Raw genomic sequence first — 24925 nt, 5'->3', positions numbered from 1 at the left:
AAACGAAATTACTTTTCGAACACCACGGTTTAAAACGAAGTTGGCTGGATAAACGGTCGACTAGTGACATTCATATGTAGAAACGAAATTACTTTCCGAACGGTTTAGAACGAAGTTGGCTGAATAAACGTTCGACTAATGATATTCGTATAAAGAAACGAAATTACTTTCCGAACACCACGGTTTAGAACGAAGTTGGCTGAATAAACATTCGACTAGTGACACTCGTGTAAAGAAATATATGTTCTTATTTTTTTGTCACCTCGAGACAATTTATTTCTTCGCAACTGATAATATATCTTTGTCATTAATCAATCTCGCGTTTTATCTTTGACAGACTTGACAATTTTGTGAATAATAAGGGACGAAATATTATTATATACAATCGTACAATAGTATATATATTTAGTATATAATTATAGTTGGCAGCAAATATCTATTAGTCGATTCGTGACATTTACTTCGATTAGCGAGAATATTAAGAAGGATTATTAAAAAGTGGAAGAAATGAAATGCTGTCGCGGAGGGGCTTATCGATCTTAGTTTCAAGCCTACTTTGAATCCCTTAATAACACCGTAGAAATTTGCCACGGATAAAAGGACGAAGGCTATTAAGAGGGAGAAATTTTTTCCTCGTCGAACGGAATAAATTAAATTTGCGAACGTACGTCGTTAATATTGGATATTAAAGAAAGTCAAAGAGTGATCGGTTAAAAATAGATAATTTGTATTTTTAAATAAATGGGATCAAAGTAGAAGCTCAATCATCCCGATTATCGCCTCATTTTACGTTGAAAAAACGGTATGATGGAAATTGACGAAGAGAAGTGGAAAGTTAACGGGTTAGGATTACGAGCATTGCACGTTCTTCCGGCATGATGTGATCTCATCTCGGCGACAGCTAATCCCTCAGGAATCCGATAAGAACTCGGCTAGAAAAGGGAAAAAAGTGGAAACATCTGCATCTGTCGATCCGAACGCTCGAATAAACGTCTCTTTCTCCATTTATCTTTCCTATTATTAAACTACTTTGTCGCGAATAAAATTACTTTTCCACTTCAAAGAAAAGATCGATCAAATAGAATTCGTATTTTTTTCTCTTCTCCTAAACTTTTCGAGTTTAGATTAGCGTACAAACGCATATATATCTCGTTCGAAACGAATATATCTGGAGCTTAACGTAATCTCGTAGAAATTTGTCAAACGGATATCTCTGGACCGCGCGCGAGAGAGAGAGATTGTCGATACGAGCCATTAAACAAAGGGAAGATGAGCTAGGAAGGGATGATAAGGGATGGAAAGGGTTGAAAGATAGCGAGAGAAGGAAGTGAAAAGAAGGAGAAACGGGAAAAGAGACAACGAGATGAGAAGAGAAAATTGAAGTCGCGGAGGAGCACACGTAAGACCTGCACCCGGTCTTTAACCCCGAAGCACCCAAGGATCAGTGGTTCTCTCTCTCTCTCTATATTTTAACGACCGATGTTTACATATTTCCTATAAAATTTCCTCATTTAATTATAATTTAATTTTACCATTGATCAATATTCATTTCAATTTCTCAAAAATTTTTAAGCTAATTTATAATAAAATCTTTTCAAAAAAGCGTATTTCAGGAAGAAAACTCTTCAAGCTTTTTCATTTCCCAGATCCGCTTGATATCCTTTCTCTCGTTCCGTTCCTTTTTCATTTCGTATTCTCTTTTCTCGCATTGCACCGTACACCCTGTTAGAGCGAATAGCGCGGAGGGAGGGGGGGGGGGAGCTGGAAAGGAAGGAGAGGGGGAATATTTGCCGCTTACTTTGCCTCCACACTCGCATCCTTTACTACGCACAGAGAACCACTGATTAGATGCTCTAACACTCTTAAATCTTTCTTTCTCCGTTCCGTATATCCCTTCGCTCTCGCGGCCTCTTCTTCGCCCGAGTTAAAAATACTATATACTCGCTCGTGTATCGGTTCAAAGCGCAGCTTTTCAAATGAATTGTCCCCCTCGATCGCGCGTAGGGGGGGAAGGGGGAGGGAGGAAGAGGACGAAACCTTACGTTTCGCGCCACGTACCTCGCGCTAATGAACCGAGAGGATTTAATTATCCTTTTATTTTTTATTTGACGAAAAATCAAAATGTCAAAATCTTTGTTATTATCGATCCTCTGTTGCACGAATTTTTGTGAATTGAAAAAAGATTGTCACGTCGTTTTTAAATAAATAATAACAGCATATTTTGCGTGTGGAGAAGAAATTTAAATTCTCGATATTGGGAACGGAATGCGGGAAATAAGAGTACGTAGGATTCCTTCCAAACGTGATTTTTAATTGCGATTTTAATTACGGCACGCGTGAAGCGTTCTCTTGGCGCGCGGGGATAGAAATACAACTGCGAGTTGGAGAGCAATCTTAATTCTCTTCCTTGTTGCACGTCCGACCGAGAGCAGAGGATTCATCGAATGATTCGAAACGAAGGGAATAACGAGCGCTAAATCGTGAAAAAAGTTTGCTCTCGTAATTGGCACGTAGTTTCTTCCTCTCTTCTCCTTCGTTCGATAACTAAGTGCTTGCTTAGAAACGTGTCGAAGACAGATGGTAGACAAGCTTATGTCATAAGAGAGAAAATAGAAACGCGGTGTGCGTAAGCGATTTGCGAATTTCTCTTTCTCCTCGAATTCTTTCGAATTCGCGCCAACCGAAACAAACTGTCGTACACTTGTCGTTTGAGCTATGCACAGTTCATTTCATCTCGCGTTACATTCACGTATAAATAGTTTACTTGCTTACTTCAAGGTATCCTTTCACTCGCCCATTTCTGCGCGTGCTCGCCTTGTAAGCGGTTTATCGCGATTTTTCGTAAAAAAAGTATATATATATTACGAGGTTATTCGTCGCTATTCTCACGCGCCGCAAGGGTGCAACGTTGTTCTTATCTCTCGGCTACTCCAGCTCCACCTACACGCACGATACGATAGTTCACTTGCCTCTGCAAGATCTTTTTTATTTTCCATCCTGCTCGACTCGTATCTCGATTTCTCGTTGAGTATTGAAAAATGTTATTACGGCCGTTTACGTGTGTGTTTAAGTAGAGGTGTGGGTAAGTGAACTTGAATCCGTGTAAATTTTATTATATTATACGTACAGTGTTGCGTCGGATACGTAATAGAGAGGCGTTAAAGTGCAGTGTACTTACCATATACGTGTTATATACGGAGTTCCTATTACGGAAAGAAACGGACAGACCAGACGAGGTGGATGAAAAATGAAATGGCAGTAAGAGGAGTTTGTATTCTTTATAGAGAATGTGTTAATAATAAAAATTTCTTCCGATTTCTCTCGAATCAACGTGTACGAATTTTCGAATTTTCGATGGTTTTTCTTTACTCTCGTATCGAAACGAACGATTCGGCCCCTTTACTAACAGCCCCCTGCAATAATCGGCACCTCCTGCGGGTCGTTCGTTATGCAAACAGACTCTTTTATTTTTTATCGAAGGGAAATCTCGACGAACCCGTATCGAAGTATATCGATTAAAATCCTGTTTACCGATTTCTATTCGATTGTTTCTCACGAGCAAAAGAGATATTATTCAAAACCTCGAGATGAAGAAAATTTGTTGCACGCCGCTGTAATTAAAAATACGTAATATTTGTAAAAAAGAAATGGAAAATAATCGCACGATACTGGAATCGAAATGAGAAGCGCAGGAGGAAATCGGTTCGCCGCGTCTCTTTGTTTCGACGATGAGAAACCGTGGAGGAAAGAGACTGGTGTCTTCCATGGCGCGACTTTCACCCTCCGTCCACGGCCCTTAACCTTTCCCCCCCTCTCTCTCTCTCTCCACGTTGCCACGCTCACAGGTATCCAAAGTTGGAGTATCAGAAGGGAATATACCTCGACGCTCTTTCCAAACCCGCTGTATTGACAGTGCACTCTCTTCGCCCCCTCCCCTCCTCATTCAGAAAAATCCTTACGAGAACATCCTCTTTTCCATTCTCCCGACGGATAATTAAATTTTAATCTTCCAATCTTATTAACCACTTTTGCCACCAGGCTCTCCGTAAAATGCCTTGAGATTCGAGTATTTTCTTCTCTCGAGATCGACATCTCGGTGATAAAAATCACCAAAAAATAAAAAAGCACCGCCGATCTTTCCTTTTCGAACGGAATTGCGAATTTCTTCTCTCTCCTCGCCGCGTGGCAACACGCTCGTCTCCTTTAACGCGGGGCTGTGCACAGGTGGCACGGAGGTTTGTATAGATTTTTAGCAGGGAAACGCCGCGGTTTCCCTCCCCTCCTCCGCATTTGTGCGAACCCGCCGCCGCGATTCTCGCGCCCTTCTCGAGCGATCTCCCGCGTGCATTTATCGTTGCGTCCTCGCACAAAGATGCGCCGCGAATCGGCAGTGTCGCGGATCAGAAGAGGGGGGAGGAGCGGAGGGGCAAATGAAACGGTGGGAAAAAAGTCAGTTTCGCGTCGGAGACGAAGGAGACGATACGCCTTCTCCTTTTTCTTCTTCTTTTGTTCTGGATCCGGTGCGAGGAAGAGAGGGTACGAGTTATTTTTGTATTATTATTATATTATTGTATTATTTTATTGTATTATTGTATTATTATTGTATTATTCTATTAATTCGAATTTGAAAGTAATTTGGCGAATTGGTTTTATTTTTTCGCTTTTTTTTTTTTGAAAATGCACAAAGGGCGACGAATGGCGCCGCCTTTTTCACAGAATGCTTACAAAAGAATGTTCTCGATAGACGGTTTTTGTTTTTTAATTTTTTAATCTCCCCGTTTTTCTTTTTCTCAACTTCCCGTTTCACCAATTCCTCCGTTATTTATAACGAGATTTAAAACGGAGATTTTTTTCCTTTCCTCCCTCGAATGAACGCGGATACGAAAGTTTCCAAGTTGCGTGAATATACTATGTACGTGTGCACGTCGAGCAGGATGATACGAAACGGATGAAAAGGCAGACGCACAGAGAAAAACAGCGGAGAGCGAGGGCCAGAGAAACTCTTTGAACCCTCTCTCTGTATTTTCCCTGCCGCTCTTTTCCTCTTTCGTTCGCTTCTTCTTTCGCTGCTCTGCCCTCTTTCTTGCTTTTTCCTCCTCTCTCTCTGTTCCTCTTTCTCCCTTGCTCCTCACCGTCTACGGTTTTACCGGTTATACCAGGAGCCAACCACGCCGTCGTGCCGCATTTCCATTATCGAATTCCTCGCGCAGTCGTTCGTCGCCCACGGTCGTTTATGCCTCGCGCGACACGGGGTGACATGTTTTGCGTAAGATTTATCCGCGAACGGAGCCACGAGGGGAACTGCGCGGCCGATCTTCAAGGTACGATCTTTTGTCTACTCTCGCCCACTCTTTCCCAGGGATTAATTTCCATTCCAACACAGCGCTCTTCCTTCTTTTCATCCTCGTTTTCCATCGAGCAGGAACAGCGTTTCTTTTTCTTTCCGGTTTCACGTCGAGGAGATAAGTTTTTCTCGTGAAATTTTTTGTTTCCGTTAAATTTGTACTGGCGCGCAAATAGGTAGAAATGGGACAAGAACAATCGCGAACACGTTTCGTTCGTGACAGTGTGTTGCGAGCGAAAAATGTGTTTGCCGTGTTCCACGATTTTATTTTCCTGGAAAAACACCCGCTTCCGTTCCGCTCGGCGAACGAGAAAGCACGGAAACTGGCGCCAAGGTTTATTTCTCTTGCTTATGATTATCGTTTTTTCCCTTCCTCTCTCTTTTTCTTTCTTCCTTTCTTTACGTTCTATTCTCGGTATCTATCCCCCTCTGTGTCTCTCCTTCTTATATATATTTTTTCCTTTCCTCCTCTTTTTCGTCCGCTCGCATAAAATTTTACGAGCGCCGCAACGGTTTTTCCATTTAATCGCGCGGATCGAGTGTATCTTTTCGACGATAATATTTCGAACTAATATCTCCACCTCGACATTCCGTAGAGAAATCGAGAGTAGTAATTCTCTCTCGAATTCGTGTACGGCATTCGAACAGCGAGGCAACCACTTGTAGATTCAATAGACAACATAAGGTGATTACTTGGCTACGTTACGAAAATACTACGAGCATCCTTCGCTCCCGTACTCGTGCATTCCCGTTCGCTTCTGTATTCGCGCGCATGCGCCGAGTATTCCCCAAATCGTAACGCTCGTCGCTCCTTCTCGTTCCGCGACGAATCGACAGAATTGAATTAATCTGGAATTAAAAGGAATATCGAGACACGCTTGCTACGTTAACGGGAGGCATACGCAACGAAGACTCTCGAACTTAAGAAAAATAAGGATTCCGTATCTGCTCGGTTTTTATTGCCCATTGTGAACGCGCATTACCACGTGTGTCGCGTACGCGTCGATTGGAAAAGCGAAACGTATCGTCGACACGTGTGTCTGACAGAGGAGAAAGGGGTGGGGGTTTTGATCGTTGAAAGGCGAGGAGGGGGGGCGTGGAAAGGGAGGGCAAATAAGGGAATCTAGGGAAAAAAAGGGGGGGAGAGATTGCAATTTGCTGAACCTCGCTGCGAAACGAGACAGCTGAGTGACGGCGAAGAGAGAGAAAAAAAAAACCTTCGCTCGCCGTGTTATGTCACTCCACTGATGAAAGTACATTTTTTTTTCTCTCCCTCTTTTTATCTCGTGCTATCTTTCTCGCTCCTTTCTTTCTTTCTTTCTTTCTTTTTTTCTTTCTTTTATCATTACGTCGAATCGAACGTGCACCGATAGAATTTGAATAATTCGCCAAGAATTACTCGGCGTCGGAGAGAGGGGGGGAGCGATCGATAGAATCGGCCGAACTTGTTCATTATTCCTTTCATAATTCAGCCTTTAATTAAGCGGGCAGAGTGGAAAATTTTGTTTATAATTATTGCAAAGACAATTTGCCCCTCTGATTTCCGCGTTTATATTTATAGATTCAAGTATGGAAAGTGGAGAACGGAATTTGACAAATTCTATACGCGCTCTTTTCCTCGATCGGTTCGGTAGATATCTCCCTTTTCGACCTAATATAATCCGCTTTCTTTCGAGATAAAGCACCGCGGCGGAAAATAAGGCTTGAAAATAAAGAAGGGTTCTCGAAGAAGGAGGATATTTTTCTTTTTTTTTTTATTATCGATTCAACACGACGACGTATCCTGGACATTCATTTCTGATTTCAATGCGATCCTTGGCGCTTCCTTTCAATTCATCCCGGCAAAGGCCGGATGAATTCTTTTCCTTCGATTGTCCAAGTGTTTTTCAAGTGAGAAATAGACGGTCGTAACGGTCCGCGTTTCACGAAATGTGATTGAAAATTTATTTGCAAGTTAGATTTTTCCTCGATCCTATAAATAAAAACATCTCGTTTTCTGTGCAGAGATATTAAAGGAAATATTTACCAAACGCGTGGAACACGAGTAAATATCAATATTTATCGATTTCGAATTCGAATAAAAGTTCGACGATTTATTCTCGATTCGATCAAATTTCCATCGCAAATCTTCGACGATTCTCGAAGAACGTTTATAAACGTATAAACGAGATATTATGCGAAATTTCTTTGATCCGGATTTCTCGATTTCCGCCGCGTTTATTCCTCGGCCTCTTGTTATTCCTCCACGTCCGCCCGAATTTGGGGGGGAAGACAGGCTTGAAAATCCGGGGAACGATATTTCCGATACGGTTAGTAGCCGGGATACCACTACGCTCCCCTAACCGTATAATCTCTAAGCGACGATGCAAAGGGATGGTCCACGGCATTTTCCCTCTCTCGATATCGCGCATACGCATGCGAGCTTCCTTTATGCGCATTTTTCTTCCTCCATTTTTCGCCCATATTTACGTACCACGCCATCGATCGCGCATAAAAATGTATTCGCGGTATAGAATTATACACGCGTGAAACGTAACGAAATTTCACTCTCGACATTTTATATTCCAGGATTTAACCCTCGAATGGTGACCTTTATCCATCATTTCGATTACGATATTTATTCGTGATCGATTTTTTTTTTCTAAAATATGTCGAATAGGTATACTTTCTTATCTCGAACACCAACGATTCTATCGGTCTTCCTTTCACGTTTTCGATCCCTGCGCGGTCTCGATCGATTAATATCGGATTAATCTTAACCCTGAATTATTTTCGCGCGGTTCTCGAGTATCGACGAATTTTTATCGTAGTCGTTGTTTCATTTTTTTTTTTTTTTTTTAATTTTAAATCGCTTTCCACTGTTTCGATTCGGAGACGATATTTATTTGTGATCGATTTTTTTTCTAGAATATCGTGTCGAATAGATAGATTTTCTTATCTCAATTGGATCTTCATTTATTCGAGTTTGACAAGCATGGAATATTATTTTCAAAGTTTTCGAGTTTTAGAATAATAATGATAATGATTGGCTCGAAGATGATTTCTCGAACGACGAAATTACTTCTGTTCGTAAAGAAATTGTTAGATAGAGAAAAGAACGATTTAGATGGAAGGATAGTAATAAATGTGATATAAATATTCGACAAATTTTCTTTCTTCGTAAAAAGATATTAAAATAATAAAAATTGATCCTAACGATTCGTTGGATCGTTTTATTTCATTTATTCTTAGAAAGCATTTCCCGACCAACTTGAGCACGCGTTGTTTTCTCGAACCATTTCTCTAATGTTTTTGTACAAAGGAACGATTGGCCGGCCGAAGGACCACGTACGTACGTGTTGTCGATTCGAGGACAAAAGGGCACTGGAAGTGGAGTTCCATTTATTTACACCGCGGGTACCAACAGCTGGCAGCGACGTTAACTCCGTGTCTCGTTCCCTTCCCCTTCCTTCTCCTTGTTGCTCCACTGAAACGCGATCACTGGGACGAAATAAAAAATTAGGGGACTTGTTGTTCCTTTCCCTCCTCCTGATCCAATCCAACAACGCTCATTTAATATCCGAGTTCGACGTCCAATTCGTTGATTTTGTTAATCGTAAATTTTCTCCTTTCCCAAATTGATCGTTGATCGATTGATGATGCTCGTCATCCGTTCACTTTACCACATTTTTTTTTAAAATTAAAAATTCCAAGCGTGGGGAGGGGAGAAAGGAAGGGAATCGATAAAATGCAAATCTGCTTCGAAGAAACCAAAGATAACGTTAACGATGAATTTGGATGATAAAAGTTTCGTAATCTCCGTGGAAAACGGGTTCAACGATGGAAAAAAAGCTGTAGGTTAATCGAGATTACGATAAAACACCGTTCGTAATCACCTGTTGGTTAAATTGGATTGAATCGTGTTATCCGATTGCTATTATGCGATATACGTATAGGTATTGGAAGGAGAGAGGTCGATTATTTCCTCGAGCAAAAACTTGTGTTACGAACGTAATCGTTTTATTCTTTCGATCCGCGAATCCCGTAAAACGGGTCAAATTTCTCCTAGCGTCGTTATTAACGAATCAAATTGTAAACAACCACGGACGTGAAAGTTTTAGAAAGTTTTATGTTTTTTTTTTTCTTATATTGTTCAAAAGATCCATTGCAGATTAAGAAGAGACTTATTAAATATTATTAAATTTCAAATTAATAAGTTGCGATAACTTGTATCGTTAAAATAAACGATCGTATTCTTTCCGAGTCGCTTCGATTAAAATACCGGCTGAGAACCGAGAGCAATTTCGAACGTCTTCTTATCTTTCGAATCGAACGTGTTTTTCGACGGGATATTTTTATTTGCGCGCCCCCTAACCTCATCCCTAACGTCGCTCTCCCCATCGAATTAATCTCCTGCAGTTAGATCGCAACGCGCGATGATACACTCGCGTGCAAATGGATTTCGCGGTGAATAGAAAATACGCGATTCACGCGATGCGCGCGCATCATCATCGTCAGAATGCAATTTGGTTGCGATGTTGCCCGCGAGGGGATCGAAAATATAATGCGCGTCAGATATCGTTGCTCGTGATCTTGTTACAGGCCGGCTCCAGTCCCCTTTCAAAAAGGGGGAGCACGCCGCAAGAATCATCGGAGATTCGTCCACCAATATTCAATTTTGCCTTTTGAAAAAGAAGAAAAAAAGATTACGAACTTTCGTTAATTCGATATCGGCTTTTCTGTCCTCGAATCGATCGCACACACGTACAGAGAGGAATAAAGAATTCGATCGAGTACACAGGGAGGAGGTGAAAACTCAACGGGGGAGGGGACTTATCTTATGAGTCAACCGCGTGCTAACAACGCTCAGGATTTAAGCCGATCCCACGGGACGGTAGGAGAGGAGGATCCGCTTTGTCCAATTCATCCCCGACTCTAATTCGTATCGACGGCCGCACGTGCGTCGACTCCCCGAAGGAGGAAAAAAAAACAGGAGAAATCAAGCCAATATCGTGAATTGAAATTGGAGAAAAATTCGTCGAGCCTTTCGTGTTGCATCTCTTCGAAATTATTATTAATTATTAGAGATACCCACTTTACCGACGATCCGTAAACGATCTAATAAGATGAGACAAGGGAAAAATCGTGGCGTTGACAGAAGCCGCTAATTAGAATCTAATCTTCTGATTGAGATTCGAGATGCGCCTCTTGGAAACCCCTCTTGTAACCCCGGCCTTCCTCTGTCCATGCCAATCGCGTAAAAGCCGGGAGGAGTGGAAATAAGTGTCGTGTGTCGGAAACAGGCGTGTCAGAACGAGAAGAGAGGTTTTGCGTCGTTTCGAAGGCCAGTCGATAACAAAGTTTCCCGTGGAAAAAAGAATCGCTTAGTCATCTCCCGACGAAAATTCTAAGGGCTCTTCTAATCTCCGTCTCAGAGTGTCCGAGGCAGGGTGGCCTCGCCGTAATTCGACTCCTTAACTAATCATTTTAATTCTCCTTCTCTCCTCGCGTTCTTCCGTTCCGTTCGCTTCAAAGGGCCCAGGCCTTTGAAAGGACTTTGACCTGGACGTTTATGCCTGTCCGGATCTTATTCCTTGGTCGATTGATTGAAACGTTGCTGCTGATCAAAACCGGTTCGATAAGTGAACTAATTTACTTTTTATCATTAATTATTACTAGATTATAAAAGTAATATTTAAAAATATAAATTGTACGAATTCTAATGATCTCTAACGATAGAACGAATATAGAGGATGTAATATAATCTTTGCATTTCGAAAATATTGTTTGACCTTGACAAATGGAACGGTCGTAAGTGTCGTTTCTAACCGATCGTCGAAGTTAATGCCGAATACATCTGGGTACTTTATCTTTAAACGTAACTTAATACGAAGCGGAGGCGGAGAAAGAAAACAAAAAGCGATATTTCCAGCTATAATATACGTAGGAGTAAGCCTTCTCGTATGGCAATCTAAGAACGTTTACTTACTCTCATACGTTGACATTTGCCTCGAGGCGATGAAAAATGCCTTAGCTTGACCATTTTCTGTATATATATATATATATGATACCGCACAATTATCGTATCGTTTATTCCCGCAAATCTTCCCTTCTAGCTATAATTATGCTATAATTATTACGACTATTAATTCTGGTTAAGAGCACGTAATTACGTAAACGTTAATTTCTTAATTCCAAAATGTGAGAAAAAAATAGTGGTACTTTCTAAAAAAAAAAAGAGAGGAGCAAAATACACTTTCATTTCTATTTAATATTTCAACGTCAGAATATATGAGATATTTTATATTGGAAATGTTAATCTCTAATTATGTGTATATAATAAGTTGATGAAGAGTTAAGCGCGTGGTTACGTTGGACGAGCGTGAAGAAATCGTTTTGCCGCTAATCTCCACCGATCTTCCGTTCCCGGTAAATCCTCCGATGTGCCAATCGAGTTCCGTACGTATATATCGCATGCATCGCACGTTTCTCAGCGATTCTCAACCGGAACTCTCTTATCGATCGGACCGAACAACGAATATCCCGCTCGTTCGATAGATATTGCGAAACAATTTGTCGATCGACGTATTAAATCAACAAAACAATAAAATCAAATAATAAACATTACATCTTCAATTCCTCTTTCTACCTACCTTCTACAGAAATAAAACGAAATAATCCGTAAAGGATGAGGGAGGGAAAAAAACGAAAGAAAACGAAGAAAGGGAGCGAGTAAGAATTCGCGAAAGAGTCGCCACTGAAGTTAATCGCCTTGGCCTGTCAATCGCGTCGAGTCGCACTTGTGCACGCGCACGTACGCATGCGCGCAACCCAGTATACACGGGGCAGGCGTCGGATGAACGTTTGCACGCAGCGTGCAACCTCGATGCAATGCCCTTATGAGTTGGTACACCGTTAAAGACGCACTAATGCAACCGCTGCTCGTTGCTCCCTCGTGCATCGATGCACTCTCGCCACGAACCGTATACCAGCGAAACAAAAGGAGGGAGGAGAGTGCAGAGTGGAACGGTATGGAGCTGTGCCGCGCGCTCCTACCAAATCCAACTACATTGAGTTTACGTTAGAACGAGAACACGGGAGGACGCGTTCCCATAATCGGCCGGGATCGTTTCTCCTTACTCGTTTAAGTTAAAAGTGTAACGCGCGGCATTCTCTCGTTGTGAAAAATCGTCACCAAGTGTCTTCGCTTCTCTGTTCGATTTCCAATTTTAACGTTAGGTTACGGTAAGCATCCTTATCGATCTTTTTTTTTCTTTCTTATTATTCACTCGTTTCGTATTTCGTCTTTATAGAAGTATACGAAGTTTACTTGTCGCACGAACAAATTTAATTTTCCGTTTAAACTTATCCACGATAGCCACGAGAGAGATAAAATTAGAACGAAATAAACTAACGTTTTAGCGTGGAAGAAAATGCAAGAGGAACGCGATTTCGCACGCGCAACAAGTCTTGCCTAACAACACGCGTGTTGCGGAATTCCATAGCCCTTTGCATCTCACGTTCTTCCCATTCTTTTAATTGAAACTCGTTATTCTCTTTGTAGACGATCGTAACGTAGCGCTTCAACACATCTAAAACGATCATATTCTCAGCTCGTCGCTTTCGAAGATAGACGCGTGTATCGTCGTATACGGTAATAAGCGTGGATATATGTTCACAAAATTTTAATTATAAGAAATAGCTAATAGTAATTTTTCCAAGATAAAAATATTCTTATTTGCTCTCTCTCTCTCTCTCTCTCTCTCTCTCTCTCTCTCTCTCTCTCTCTCTCTCTCTCTCTCTCTCTCTCTCTCTCTACGTTTTAAGGAGAGAACGTTTTAAGAATCGCACTTGTTTTTATGAGTATTCTATTTTCACGTATGGACGCGTACGACGCGTTTTCGCGATTATTGCATCGTGCTTTCTTTGTGCGAGAATTAATCATCGAGTGATCATAATCGCAATGAAACGATCATTCGGCAATAATTTTAATTATCCAAGCAAACACGGTGGTTTGCCAATAATAATAATAATAATAATAAGATATTAAACAGCGAAATAATTATTTCTTTTAATTAAATAGCGAGGAGCACACAATATTTGCAATTAATTATCTTCCGTAAACAAGAAGCACGATAGCGGTATCGCGGGTTTCAAGAGTGAGCCAAGTATCGAATTGAAGTAGCCGCCGTGTCCGTTCGTTCGTCGATCGACTCCGTTATCGAGTGCTACTCAAACACCAACAGCAACAGAGTCGTATTGGCCGTAGCCGCGATACGAATCACAGACCCATCAAATTTAATCGGTGTCGTATACGTAAGAGGGAAGGCAGTATCGAGCACGTAGTGGATATTTATTCACAATAGAGAACGCTGCAAGCGAGTTCTCTCCCTCGCATCCCTTGTGATCCATCCTTACGATTTTCGAGAATTCGAAACGCGCGGACGAGTCGAGTTAATATCCAGCGGGAGGATCGATCGCTCGTGGCTCGACTTCCGATGAATCATTTTCGAGGCTCTAATGCGCGGTCACGTTTCTCGGCCCTGTCCCTCTTTGCCACCACCGGTTGCCTGCCCGATAAGCGAAGAAAAAAAAAAGCATTTGGGGCGAAGCGACTCTCTAAAATTCTTAACCAACCGTAAAAGCACTCGACCCGACATTTCTTTCGTTCCAATTCTAATCAACGATACCCCTCCCCCAGATGGAATCGCAAATCCCGTTTCAATCGCGCTCTCATTTCGCTCGTTTGTCCCCAACGAATTCGAATTCCATTCGCGACACGAAAGAATGCGATTCACCGATATATAACCGACAGTTATATATATATAGCGTACGCCGTATTATGAATGCTGGGTACACGTGTACACGACGATCGATCGAGGGGTTAAACGTTATATATATAACGGCGCGGGATTCCTTCTTTCTCAGTCCGATTGTTATTTATCTCGTGGCGCGATCCGCCCGATTTGTGTCACGTAGCGATTTGACAATTGAGCCGAGGCCGGCCGAGCGACCAAATTATAGGCCGTGCTATTACGACGAATCAGCGTGAGCACCGGTGCCAATGATCGCGGCTTCGCAGATTACCGCGACGAGCATCGATCGAACGTGAGACCGCACGAATCGACTCGAGCAGACCGAGAGTGGAGAGATTTGGTTTAAACCTTCGAGCGCGTGTTAATTCGTCCGATTTTTCTTTCTTTTTCTTCGAAAAACGAGCTCTCGATTATTACGTTTCTTCGTTGTTGTAACAATGTCGAATAGTATTGGACGATGATCGTTGATACATGTATTAATAAGTCGTTTCTGTTAATTACGAGTATACGGGACAATGGACGATGAATTGCGTAAGTTGTGCCAGCTGTGGCATGACAGTGGATCAGGATAACAGCAGCTGTTTCGTGATCTAGATTAAAAGTTATCAGGCGATCTTCATTGCGGCAATTTAAACATCTACACCGCAATTTTCTATTCGACGCGATAATAATCTCTCCGTCCATTGATTTTCGACTTTGGAGACGCAACATTCGTTTGGATTCGCAACTCCGTTGAGAATCGTACGTACGTATCGTTTCTATCGCTCGAGAGGCGTTAATTTTTTCCCATTATTGGCTCTGTCGTTTCGTTTCTCGAACCTTTGTTCGTAACCCTGTTTGTAACGATAAAAATACACGGTGGATCATTATCCATTTAACTCGATACGTTGTAACTTTGTCCCACGATAACGTAAATTACTCCATGGAAACAATGTCCGCGATTATAGTAGCGACAGATTGAGCAATGGGCGGTAGTAGATTAATCTCCTTGCATGGTAAATGCACGCTGTCACGTGTATGTACTACACAGGCTAGCCCGTGGTTTATTTTATCTGCAAACAGCACATATTTCTCGGACACACAGTTAAGGAGTTGAGGCCGGGCACAGTATTGCGACTGTGCTCGGTTAACGAGCCAACCGCTATCGTCGTTTTATCGACCTCCGACCAATGACAGTGCGAACGCGTTATAGAAAAAGACCAGACCGATTATGAGACTCTCCGTCCATCCGTTTTTAATTAAATATCACCAATTAAATAGTCCACTTATCTCCAGAATATTTTCCAGATTATCCAAACTTTTATCTTTGCCTGGACTAAAAGACTTCCCTCGTCTCTGCGTCTATTACATACCACGGTATATTATCGAAAATTCCACCGTTCACTGGTGGAAAAAAGTCTCGCGGGACGGCGGAGGGGCAAGAGGGGTCCTTCGCTAGGACCGTCTATCCCCACCTCACGCGCTTTGTTGACAATCCTCGCTCCTCGGACGTTACATAGTGGTAAAAATTATTTTCCTTTATCAACTTACGTGTCTACTTTATTCGTACACGTACAATTGCCAATCTTAACTACTCGAATACGAAATTATAAATTATAAATTAAATCGTTACAAATCCTAATCAGTCTACGCAATATTGCGAAAAAATAAAATTTAGAATTAAGAGTTAAAATTTTATGATTACGAGATACAGATGGCGTGAGAATAGCGTGTTTCCTTCCGCTACTTCTTCTCGTTTCCTTCGATTTTTCCCAAAATAAAGTATCGATATACGGCGAGAAACAGATTGTAACGCGAGTCAACGATCTTTCGTTTCAGGTGGTTTGAAGCACGGGAACGGCGGTATTGGCAGCGCGAGCAGTTCCAGAAGCACGAGTCCGAGTCAACAACAACAATCGCCCCAAACCGGACTCTCCTTCATTCCCCAACCGAGAAATCAAAATTCGACCAACAGGCAACCCTCCACCACCACCCCGAGGTAAATATCAATCTCCTCCAACACCTCGTTGATTCGAGATAATCTTAACCCTTTGCGCTCGACCACTTTTTGCGTCACAATAGGAACCTGATTCACAACTCTTATTAATCTAAGAGATAACTGGAAATCTAATATAAATCCACTCGAGTTACATTTCTGAATTTCTAATTACTTAATTTTAAGCTTAATTTACAAAAAAAAAAATGAATAAACTTACACTATTAAAATTGAAACTTACACAATATTTTTCATATTTGAAACAACGACGTATATTTCGTTACAATTACATTTTACGAAAATGAATTTTCTCCGCTCGACAAAACACATCGTTGGAACCTTCCCCTCGAGCGCAAAGGGTCGATCTTATTCTCGCCGAAATAAACTAGAATTCCGACGAAAGTAACGAAATTAACGAGCCGTTTTTAACGAAACGTTTCAGCCCTCGAGCCTCGACGGTGGGCAAACCCGGGGGTGTGAGGGGCGGCGGCCAATCCTCGCCGTACGCGCCCCCCCAGCAAAACAAGAACTCCGTGCTGGACAAGTTCAAGCTTTTCAACAACAAGGAGAAGAACCAAGACCGGGGCAAGGCCTCGTCCGGCGTCTCGAAGCGTACCTCGAGCTCGTCCGGCTTCTCCTCGGCCAGGTCGGAACACTCGGACAGCTCGACGTCCCTTTGCGACCAGAGCAAGCTGCAGGTCGAGTCGCCCAAGAGCCGCGCGCTGAAGTCCAAGTTGCAGTCGGCAAACAAGGCTGGCAAGCAGGCGAGCCCGAAGACCGGGAGGAAGGAGCAGAGCAGCAAGGGGCAGAGCAAGATAGCGCGGACGAAGGGGGCGGCCGACAAGTTGCTCGTCTACGCGGCCCCGCCCCTCGAGGATGTCAAGCCGAGCGGCAAGATCGCCGCCTCGGGGACCAAGATGCCTCCCTCCGTCGAGAACAAGAAATCCTCGAACCTGCACGATTTGTTGAAACAGCAACAACAACAATCGAGCGGTGGCCAAGCTTTGCAAAAGGCGAACCCGTCCGTGCTGTTGACAGGCGCTAAACAGATCGGGGGACAGCAAGAGATCGCTGGGAAGAATCACTCGAAGAACGAGAATCTGGCGAGGCAGCAACCGATCGCTAGGCCGAGGATGGAATTGCCGGCCAAGCTGGACGCGACCAAGATCCACCCGCAAAAGGTGCCGCCGAACGGGTTGAACAAAGATATCCTCGCTCAGAAAGGTTTATTGTTGAGCAACGGGATGATGAAACAGGCAGAGGACCACGACGAGGGGCTCACCGACGAGAATAATTCGACGATCGAGCGCACTTTGTCCATGAACCAGGCCAATCTGTGCGAGAGGATGGAAGGGAAACGGAAGGAGATCGGTGTAGACCGCGAAGATCAAACGCTGGACGGAAAACAAGGGCAGGTCGCGTGTATAAAAGGCGGGCGAGCCGAGACGCACGAGTTCGAGGGGAACGGAAGGCAAACGCCGTCTTCCTTCCTGCCTCGCAACCTGACGGACGCAACGAGCGTGGCGAACGACGCGAAAATGGCGAGCATCGAAGAAGCGCCGGCGGCCACGATCGGGCCGACGATCGCCGCGCCCCCTTGCCACGTCGAGCAGCAGCAACACCACGCGGTGAATTTTGGCGCGGGGAAACAGCACTCGGTGGCGGGCAGCGGGCCGTTGCAAGGCTCGAGTTTGATCGGGAGTCCGGGCTCCAGCATTCCGAAGCCCACGGCCTTGGTGAAAGGCACCTCGAAACCGCCGAAGGAAAACAACATGCCGGGCGTACCGACGCCCACAAAATTAAAAGCAGACGCTTTGCATCGCAAGCTCGATCCGAATACGGTCGCAATGGTCTCGCCGATGCCAAGCATATCTGATCTAATGTCGGAGAGTTCGCACAGCAATTCGAACAGCACGGGCCAGAGCAATTCCAGCGACAGCAGCGTTATTTACAGGCCGAGCAGCGAGAGCGGGAGCGAGATCAAAACTATACCGAATAGAAAAATCGACACCACGTTCGAGCAAATGGAGAAGGTATTGAACGTATTACGTTACGTATTGCGTTATAAATGCACGAGAAATACAGAAACTGATTCGAAACCGGATTTCGCAGGTTTTGTCCGAGAGTTCAACGTGCGGAGGAGGAGGAGGAGGTGGAGGCGGGGGAGGAGGGGGGATGGGCGACGAGGAAGCGGAGATGACGGTGAAGCCCATGCAACCTCTGCTGCGCGGTTACACGCCTGGCGCGAGGGCCCTTCAGACCTTGCCTAGCAGAACGAACGCGCGACAGTACACCATCCTTCATTCCTCTTCTCATCATCATGTCGGTCACGATTACGCGGACATCGACGTCGCCTCCGGTTATCTGAGCGACGGGGAGGTTCTTCGCGGTGGCATGACCGTCGGTAGCAGGACCCTGTCCGACTTGTGCGATGGTTACATGTCCGAGGGCGGTGCTTCGTTGTACGCGCGTAGAATCAATCCGTCTTACGGTCATGATCACGAGAGGTAAGTTGTGTAAGTAAGAGCGAAGAGTTTTACGTTTTTCACCGAAAAAGAAAAAGAAGGAACGATCTTATCCAGTTTTGGAACAACACTTTTTTATTACACGAGGAATATCGAAATATAACGATTTATTTGTGCTTTATTTGTATATATTATGCTCTTTCCCGAGAAACGAAGGGAAAAGAAGTAATATTAATTCAATTGTTTTGAAAACGTTTCGACGTGGAAAGGTCGAAGGGACACCGAGTTACGTTAGGCGTGTTTTCGTTCGTGTTTGTTTATTTCTACCGGGGCATCGCGTCGCTTCTTGGCGCACGTGTTTCAGTGACGCGTTGAATGAGTCACACTGGTCCTCTCGTGAAACGCAAAATGTAAGTTGCCAGATTTGTCAACGCGCGAATTCCAACTTGTTTCCCCTCGATTAAAACTTGCGCGTACTTTTCCCTTTTTAATTTGATTTAATTCAATCGTCTTAACGTTTTTTTTTCTTTATATAAAAATAAAAATTGAGTTTCGAAACTTTCTCTTGAAAACAAATTTTGTATCGAACGAAACGAGATTTCTTTTTAAATCCGATTCGTTTTTTTTTTTACTCGAGATTGATCCTAGAACAAAATTTTGATCCGGTTTTAAATATAAGAGAGAGGTATCATCATTTGATCAACTTATTTCGCGAGCGTGAATCACTTTGCGAAGTTGCGTCGCCTGAATCAGACTTAATACGGCATCCACCAAGCAGTCATCCTCTCACCGACGGCCTTTAATTAGACGAAATTTGCAGGGCTAATTTCGTACGAGCTTCCAATTACATGCTCGGTTCTACTCGACTTAGTGCGCTTATCTTTGCTCACGTACCTCGATTTAATTAAACAAACTTGCCCGGATGTCTTATTCCTCTCGTCTTCCCTTTTCCATTTTCTCCTTTTTCGCTGAATTCGCTCGAAAACTCGCTAATTTCGCTCGTTGATTTGACGTAATAATTCCATACATCTTTTTCTCAAGATTTTTTTAATACGAGAAAGAAATATAAATACGATAATAAGGGAGGATTTGGACCGTGAAATTTGATCGAGATCCCGGGGATGGGGGTGGAAAGATAGGAATGGGGTCAGTGGTGATCATCACGATTAGATTCACCGCATTGGGTTTGGATTCGTCTCGGTCGAATAGAATCTCGCTCGAGCGTTCTATTATTCAATCTCATTTGATTTCCTTCGAACGTGTCGTCCATCCAAAGAGTATTGGACGGATGACAATAATTCATCGCGAGTGTTCTACATTGCCAGACGTTGGAATAAAAGTGGAACTTTGGTCTGGAATATATATATATATACATTATACCGATAGATCGAAAGGAAATGTTAATTAACGATTTGTAAAATGTTCCACGATAGGAGAAGCTATGAAAGAGACGTTAAGATGTTGAAACAGGTGATCGAAATTCATTCAGCTCCGTCGTTTCAATCATCATGATACCGTTTATCTTCTCGTCAATTTCCACTGCTGTTCTTCGTCCTCTTCTTCGAAGACAAATTTGCAAAGTATCGATAAACCCAAGAAATGTTTGTACGCTACTCGAAACGAGTCTCGAGTGTTGATCGTGTATTCAATCAGGAAAGTCGACTGCGAGTTCTTCGAAGATCTCCATGTTGCGAATAAGGGGACGATGTAGAAGAAAGAAAGGAGAAAAAAAGAATTCGTGGAAAACGCGAGAAATTCGAGTGGATTATCCTATTATATCGAGGAATGGCTCGAATTTAGAGAGAGTTCGTTCCTCGCATCCTCTCGTGCCAATTTACCCTCTCTACAGATATTCGAAACCTCGACACGATCCAAGCACTTGTACGGCTATGCGATACCCAGCGCAACGTAAACGAGGAAGAACACGTTCATTTTCCAATAACGGGACGGATAAAGAAATTTGCCAAATACGGATATATTTGTTCCTCGCCGAGCGGGACAAAACGCTCCTTAATTTTGATCCGTCGAACGAGCGAGTTAATCGTTGAACGAGCAAAGTAACGGTGTGTTTTGTATAATAGGCGAAACAGCCGGGGGCGTATCATGGAGCCTGGTTCAGGGTCGCTAACTCGTTTGGCGCAAGCAAGCCGCTCGTATCATCCTTGCCGCTGAAACCCAACGCGCTTTTCGGAAATTCAATATACTCGCCCCCGTCTTTTGCCCCAAACCCCTCTCTATCCCCTTCCTCCTCCATTATCCTGGACCCCATGAAAGCAGGGTGAGGGGCCACAACAAAGAACGCGAGTCCTCGCAGCATATTCCTTAGATTACGCACGAATCCTCGAGCAAGAACGTTGGAAAACGTTTTATTCGATATCCCTATCCCCCCCTCTCTCGAGCTCCACGATATCGCTACGTTCTATTTTCCTAGAGAGTTTTCGAATTGACCAATGAATTTTAACGCGTCCGTTTTCGGTAAAACTCGCGTTCCTATTTATTTTTCTATATTATAGAAGACACTTGGCAACGTTGCTGGTAAACGAGATGAAAAACGGAAATCGGGATGATGTAAAAAACACGATTGCGGTTTATTAATTGGAACGAAACGCGGTGCGGACGCGGTTATGCATGTAAGGTGGAAAACGCGTATTGATTTAAAAGTGGCTACTGCGTGAATTTAGCGAGAATGCGTAGGTGGAAGGAAGGAACAACAACGAATATAGCATGTAGAGGGAAAATTTTATTAAAACGCGTAACGTAACGTAACGTAACAACAAAAATGAAGGAAAGAAAGAGAACAGAATTCGTGCGAGTAAAGTGATACGCGCGCGTCTCGTTGATATCTCGTAAACCCGATTAAACGCGAAAACAATAAGGCAAACCGAACACGTTCATCGAAGGAAAACAATAGGGAAGGAAGAAGCGGCAAAGCGAGGAATCAATTTAACGTTGAAGGAGAGGGAGGAAGCATAGTCGCGTTTGACGTAGCATGCTCGAAAGATAAGCTCGTGCATCTTTGTCTTTTGCAAACGGTTTGCTCTCGCGTAGTGTCTTTCAATTGTCACGCGTGATCGTGACCGAAACACTCTATTAATACTCTCTCTCTCTCTCTCTCTCTTTCTTCGTACAATATAAACGCCTCTCACCGAGAAACGAAACGAAACGAAACAACTTTTCGTCTGAAAACTATGATACGCGTATATAAAATTTGGATCGTATCTCTACGTCTAAAAAGTTAACGGTTTGACCGCGGAGGGGGAGGGGGACCCATATTCCGGAGAAAGACGAGGACGCGTGGTCGCGGTGAGTCGAGTCCGCGAGATTGTTAGAACGCTTGCGTGGTGACGTCACGTGGATCGATCGGCCGGCGAGGGATCCGGTGGTGCGATCTGGCGGCGACTTTGGCCAAGCTGGCAGGGCGGCTTAAGGCGCCACCAAGGGAGCCAGGTTGTTGCGCGACAGCTGAGGAGGGCGCGGAGGGCTCTGTTCTCGGGGGTTGGTTTCACGATAGAGAGAGAGAGAGAGGGAGAGAGAGAGTCATAGAGAGAGAGCGTACGATTCGTAGCGTAGCGCGTAGTGACGAGAGTGGGGAGAGCATCGTCGAGAACGAACGAACGAACGAACGAACGAGCAAGCGAACGAACGAACGAACGAAACGAACTACGTACATACACGAAGCACGGAAAGTGGTGGTTAGCGATAGTTCTCCGGGGACGGAAGAACCGGCTACTCTTCTCGTCCGCTCTTACTTTTTCCCCGTTCGGTGGATTCGGCGAATTGTACACGCGAATAAGCAGGGGCGCAGGCACGCTCGAAATCGACGTGATGTTTCGCGGAAACACCTCGGCCGCGTGAGGTGGAGAGTGTACGCGTTAAGAAACGTCGTCGAGTGGACGTCGTCCTGTGCTAGGAGGAGGAGGAGGAGGAGGAGAAGGAGGTGAAGAAGGAAGAGGAGAGCCACGATTTCGAGAGTCGAGGGTAATCTTTTTCATCGCGTTTCGTCTTTTTCCATCGATTCTATTCATCTTCTCATCGATGCCGATCGTAAATATTTCGGCACACGTTCGATGTCAAGGTTAGGAAAGGTTTTAGGAGATGAATGACCGGCCACGAGTTATGTTATTTTCGCGAGCAAATTTTTTTATTTTATCCTCCGAATTTACAACGGAATAATTTTCGTTTCGTAATAATTATCTTGCCTCTCGAGTATCAGTATCGCGAATAGATTTGAGATTAAAATTAATCCAACGATTATTTCTTAACTGAGCGAAAAAATTATCGAACGAAAAGTCATCGATTTTTTTTTCTTTTGTTAGAAACATAAATTGGTTAATTAATTTGCATTATCGTTAAATTTCGTTGAATTCTTTGGAATAAATATTTTTCCATCGTCTATTATATTTTTTGCCAAAAAATAACTAGGCAAAAATATTAATTTAAAATTATCCGTTGACCTTCGAATAAGAAATTTTATCGAAAGGAAAAGCGAAACGAATCCAATCTTAAAATCGATGAAGACAACGAACCTAACTTTCCCCTTTTTGTCTTCAATCTTTACTTTCCCCTCGGTTTCTCCTCATTCCATTAAAATTATTTAATTTACCTATCATTGTTATTATTCTCCACGATTCGAAATTATCTTCGAAACCTATATAATATTCTCGCATAGAGAATCTTTTCAAATTTTCCAATCAAATGTGAAGAAAATGCCGCGTACGTGAGTCGCTCTACGACCCCGTTAATCCCCATAACATCGAGGAAAGAAAACTCAGTTGGAAGGAATCTCGTAAAGAAGCAACGCATTGGAAAAGCATTATTAGAGCGCGCGCATGTTAATCGCATTATATCGTGTTAAATTCTCGAACCTTACCACGACTCGCCTTACTCACGTAAGCATCGTAATCCGAATCGTGATACGCGCGTGATTCGTGAATTGTTAATCGTTGATCGAGAGCAGACTCTTGCCGTGGGATTCGCAGCTGCACGGAATTTGTTATCCGGTGGCTCGTCGTCCAACGAGCGAGGTAAACACCTTGTGTGGAGGGGGGAGGTTCTGTGCACCTGCGGCAGCAAGCGTTGCAAGCGTCGTCGACTCGTACTACTTACGATACTAATTAACCGACGCCGCCCCGGACCACCTACGAACCATTCTCTCGAGAATCTTTCGCGTCAGCTTAATAACCCAGCTATTGATTCCATTCGCCTCCTTTGATGTCTTTTTCTCTCCTCCCTCATCCTCGTTTTCTTTATTTACATTCGATAGTCCTTTTGTAAATTATCGCGACCAATTTGGCCCAACTAACTTCCCTCTCTCTCTCACTATCTCTCTCTCGCTCGCTCGCTCGCGTCTCGTCGCGTTTAATCACGTGACGCCGGAGGAAAAGGAGTGGGGATAAAGTTTGTGTAATCTTATAATCGACGACAATCGACGCGAATGTGAGTGTCTGTCGTGCACGAGTAGAATAAGGAGCGGGAAGCGCGGACAGCGGTTGATCGATTTAGAACGAATAGGAGGAGGAGAGAGAGAGAGAGAGAGAGAGAGATTGTCGGTTGAAACGGATCGAAACGGACTCGTAGCGGATCTAATCCCGCTAATAGACCAATTTCTATACGATTCGAATCCACCCTCGCTTGACACTCGCTTCATCCACGGCAGTGGAAAAAGCGGGCTTCGACTTTTTGAACCGCCTCCAGCTTTCTGTCAGAGATTTCTTACAAAAAAAAAAAGAAAAAAAAACTACCACCGCGCTGCCATTATCCGCTGCATCGCCCGACCTTTATATATATATATTCCACGTATATATAGTCGGCTCGTCCAAGTAGTAGATACTGCGAATAGAAAACCTCTCTCTTTCTCTCTCTTTACAAATCTCTTCCTTTGAAAAGAAGCTTGAGAATATATATATATATAAAATCGAGAGAGTAAGAGATATCGAATATGATATTGTATTTATTATCGCGATATTAATAAAGAATCGTGGAGCTTTTCAATAAAAAAAAAAAAAAAAGAAAAAGGAAGAAAAACATTGAGGAGAATCCGCGTGTGCTTTTTTTAGATACGTGGGCGGTTCGAGGCGAGAGTTGTCAGGGGTGAAGGAACTGGTGACCTCGAGGAGGGTGCAGAAGAGACCCTCGGCGAACGTCGTAAGGTCGGATGGAGGTTGCATCGGGAACAGTCCAGGAAACGGCGGTGTGATCGCGGCCGGCTTGCTGGGCGGCTGCAGCGGCGGCAACGACGCCTTAGCCGAGTTAACCATCGAGGACCTGGCATCTATTCCCGCCGGAAATCACACCTCCGCCAATCACACAGGCCATTCCTCTCATCACAAGGTCAGCGAACTTTGCT

General features: G+C 43.6%; 1 protein-coding gene across 9 annotated transcripts in view; it reads left to right on the top strand.

Moving 5' to 3' along the window:
- Positions 1–24925, top strand: part of LOC108001070 (protein sickie) — a 144796-nt gene that overhangs the window by 73373 nt on the left and 46498 nt on the right. For all 9 annotated transcript variants that reach the window (XM_017061897.3, XM_062073127.1, XM_017061895.3 and 6 more), the window contains 4 exons: positions 15958–16117; positions 16557–18147; positions 18227–18621; positions 24636–24909. In XM_017061897.3, the coding sequence (XP_016917386.2) occupies positions 15958–16117; positions 16557–18147; positions 18227–18621; positions 24636–24909 (2420 nt within the window). The remainder of the gene's footprint in view (positions 1–15957; positions 16118–16556; positions 18148–18226; positions 18622–24635; positions 24910–24925) is intronic.

Source organism: Apis cerana, linkage group LG3 (genome assembly GCF_029169275.1).
Source record: "Apis cerana isolate GH-2021 linkage group LG3, AcerK_1.0, whole genome shotgun sequence".
Taxonomy (NCBI): Eukaryota; Metazoa; Arthropoda; class Insecta; order Hymenoptera; family Apidae; genus Apis; species Apis cerana.
This window is presented reverse-complemented; position numbering and strand designations above follow the sequence as displayed.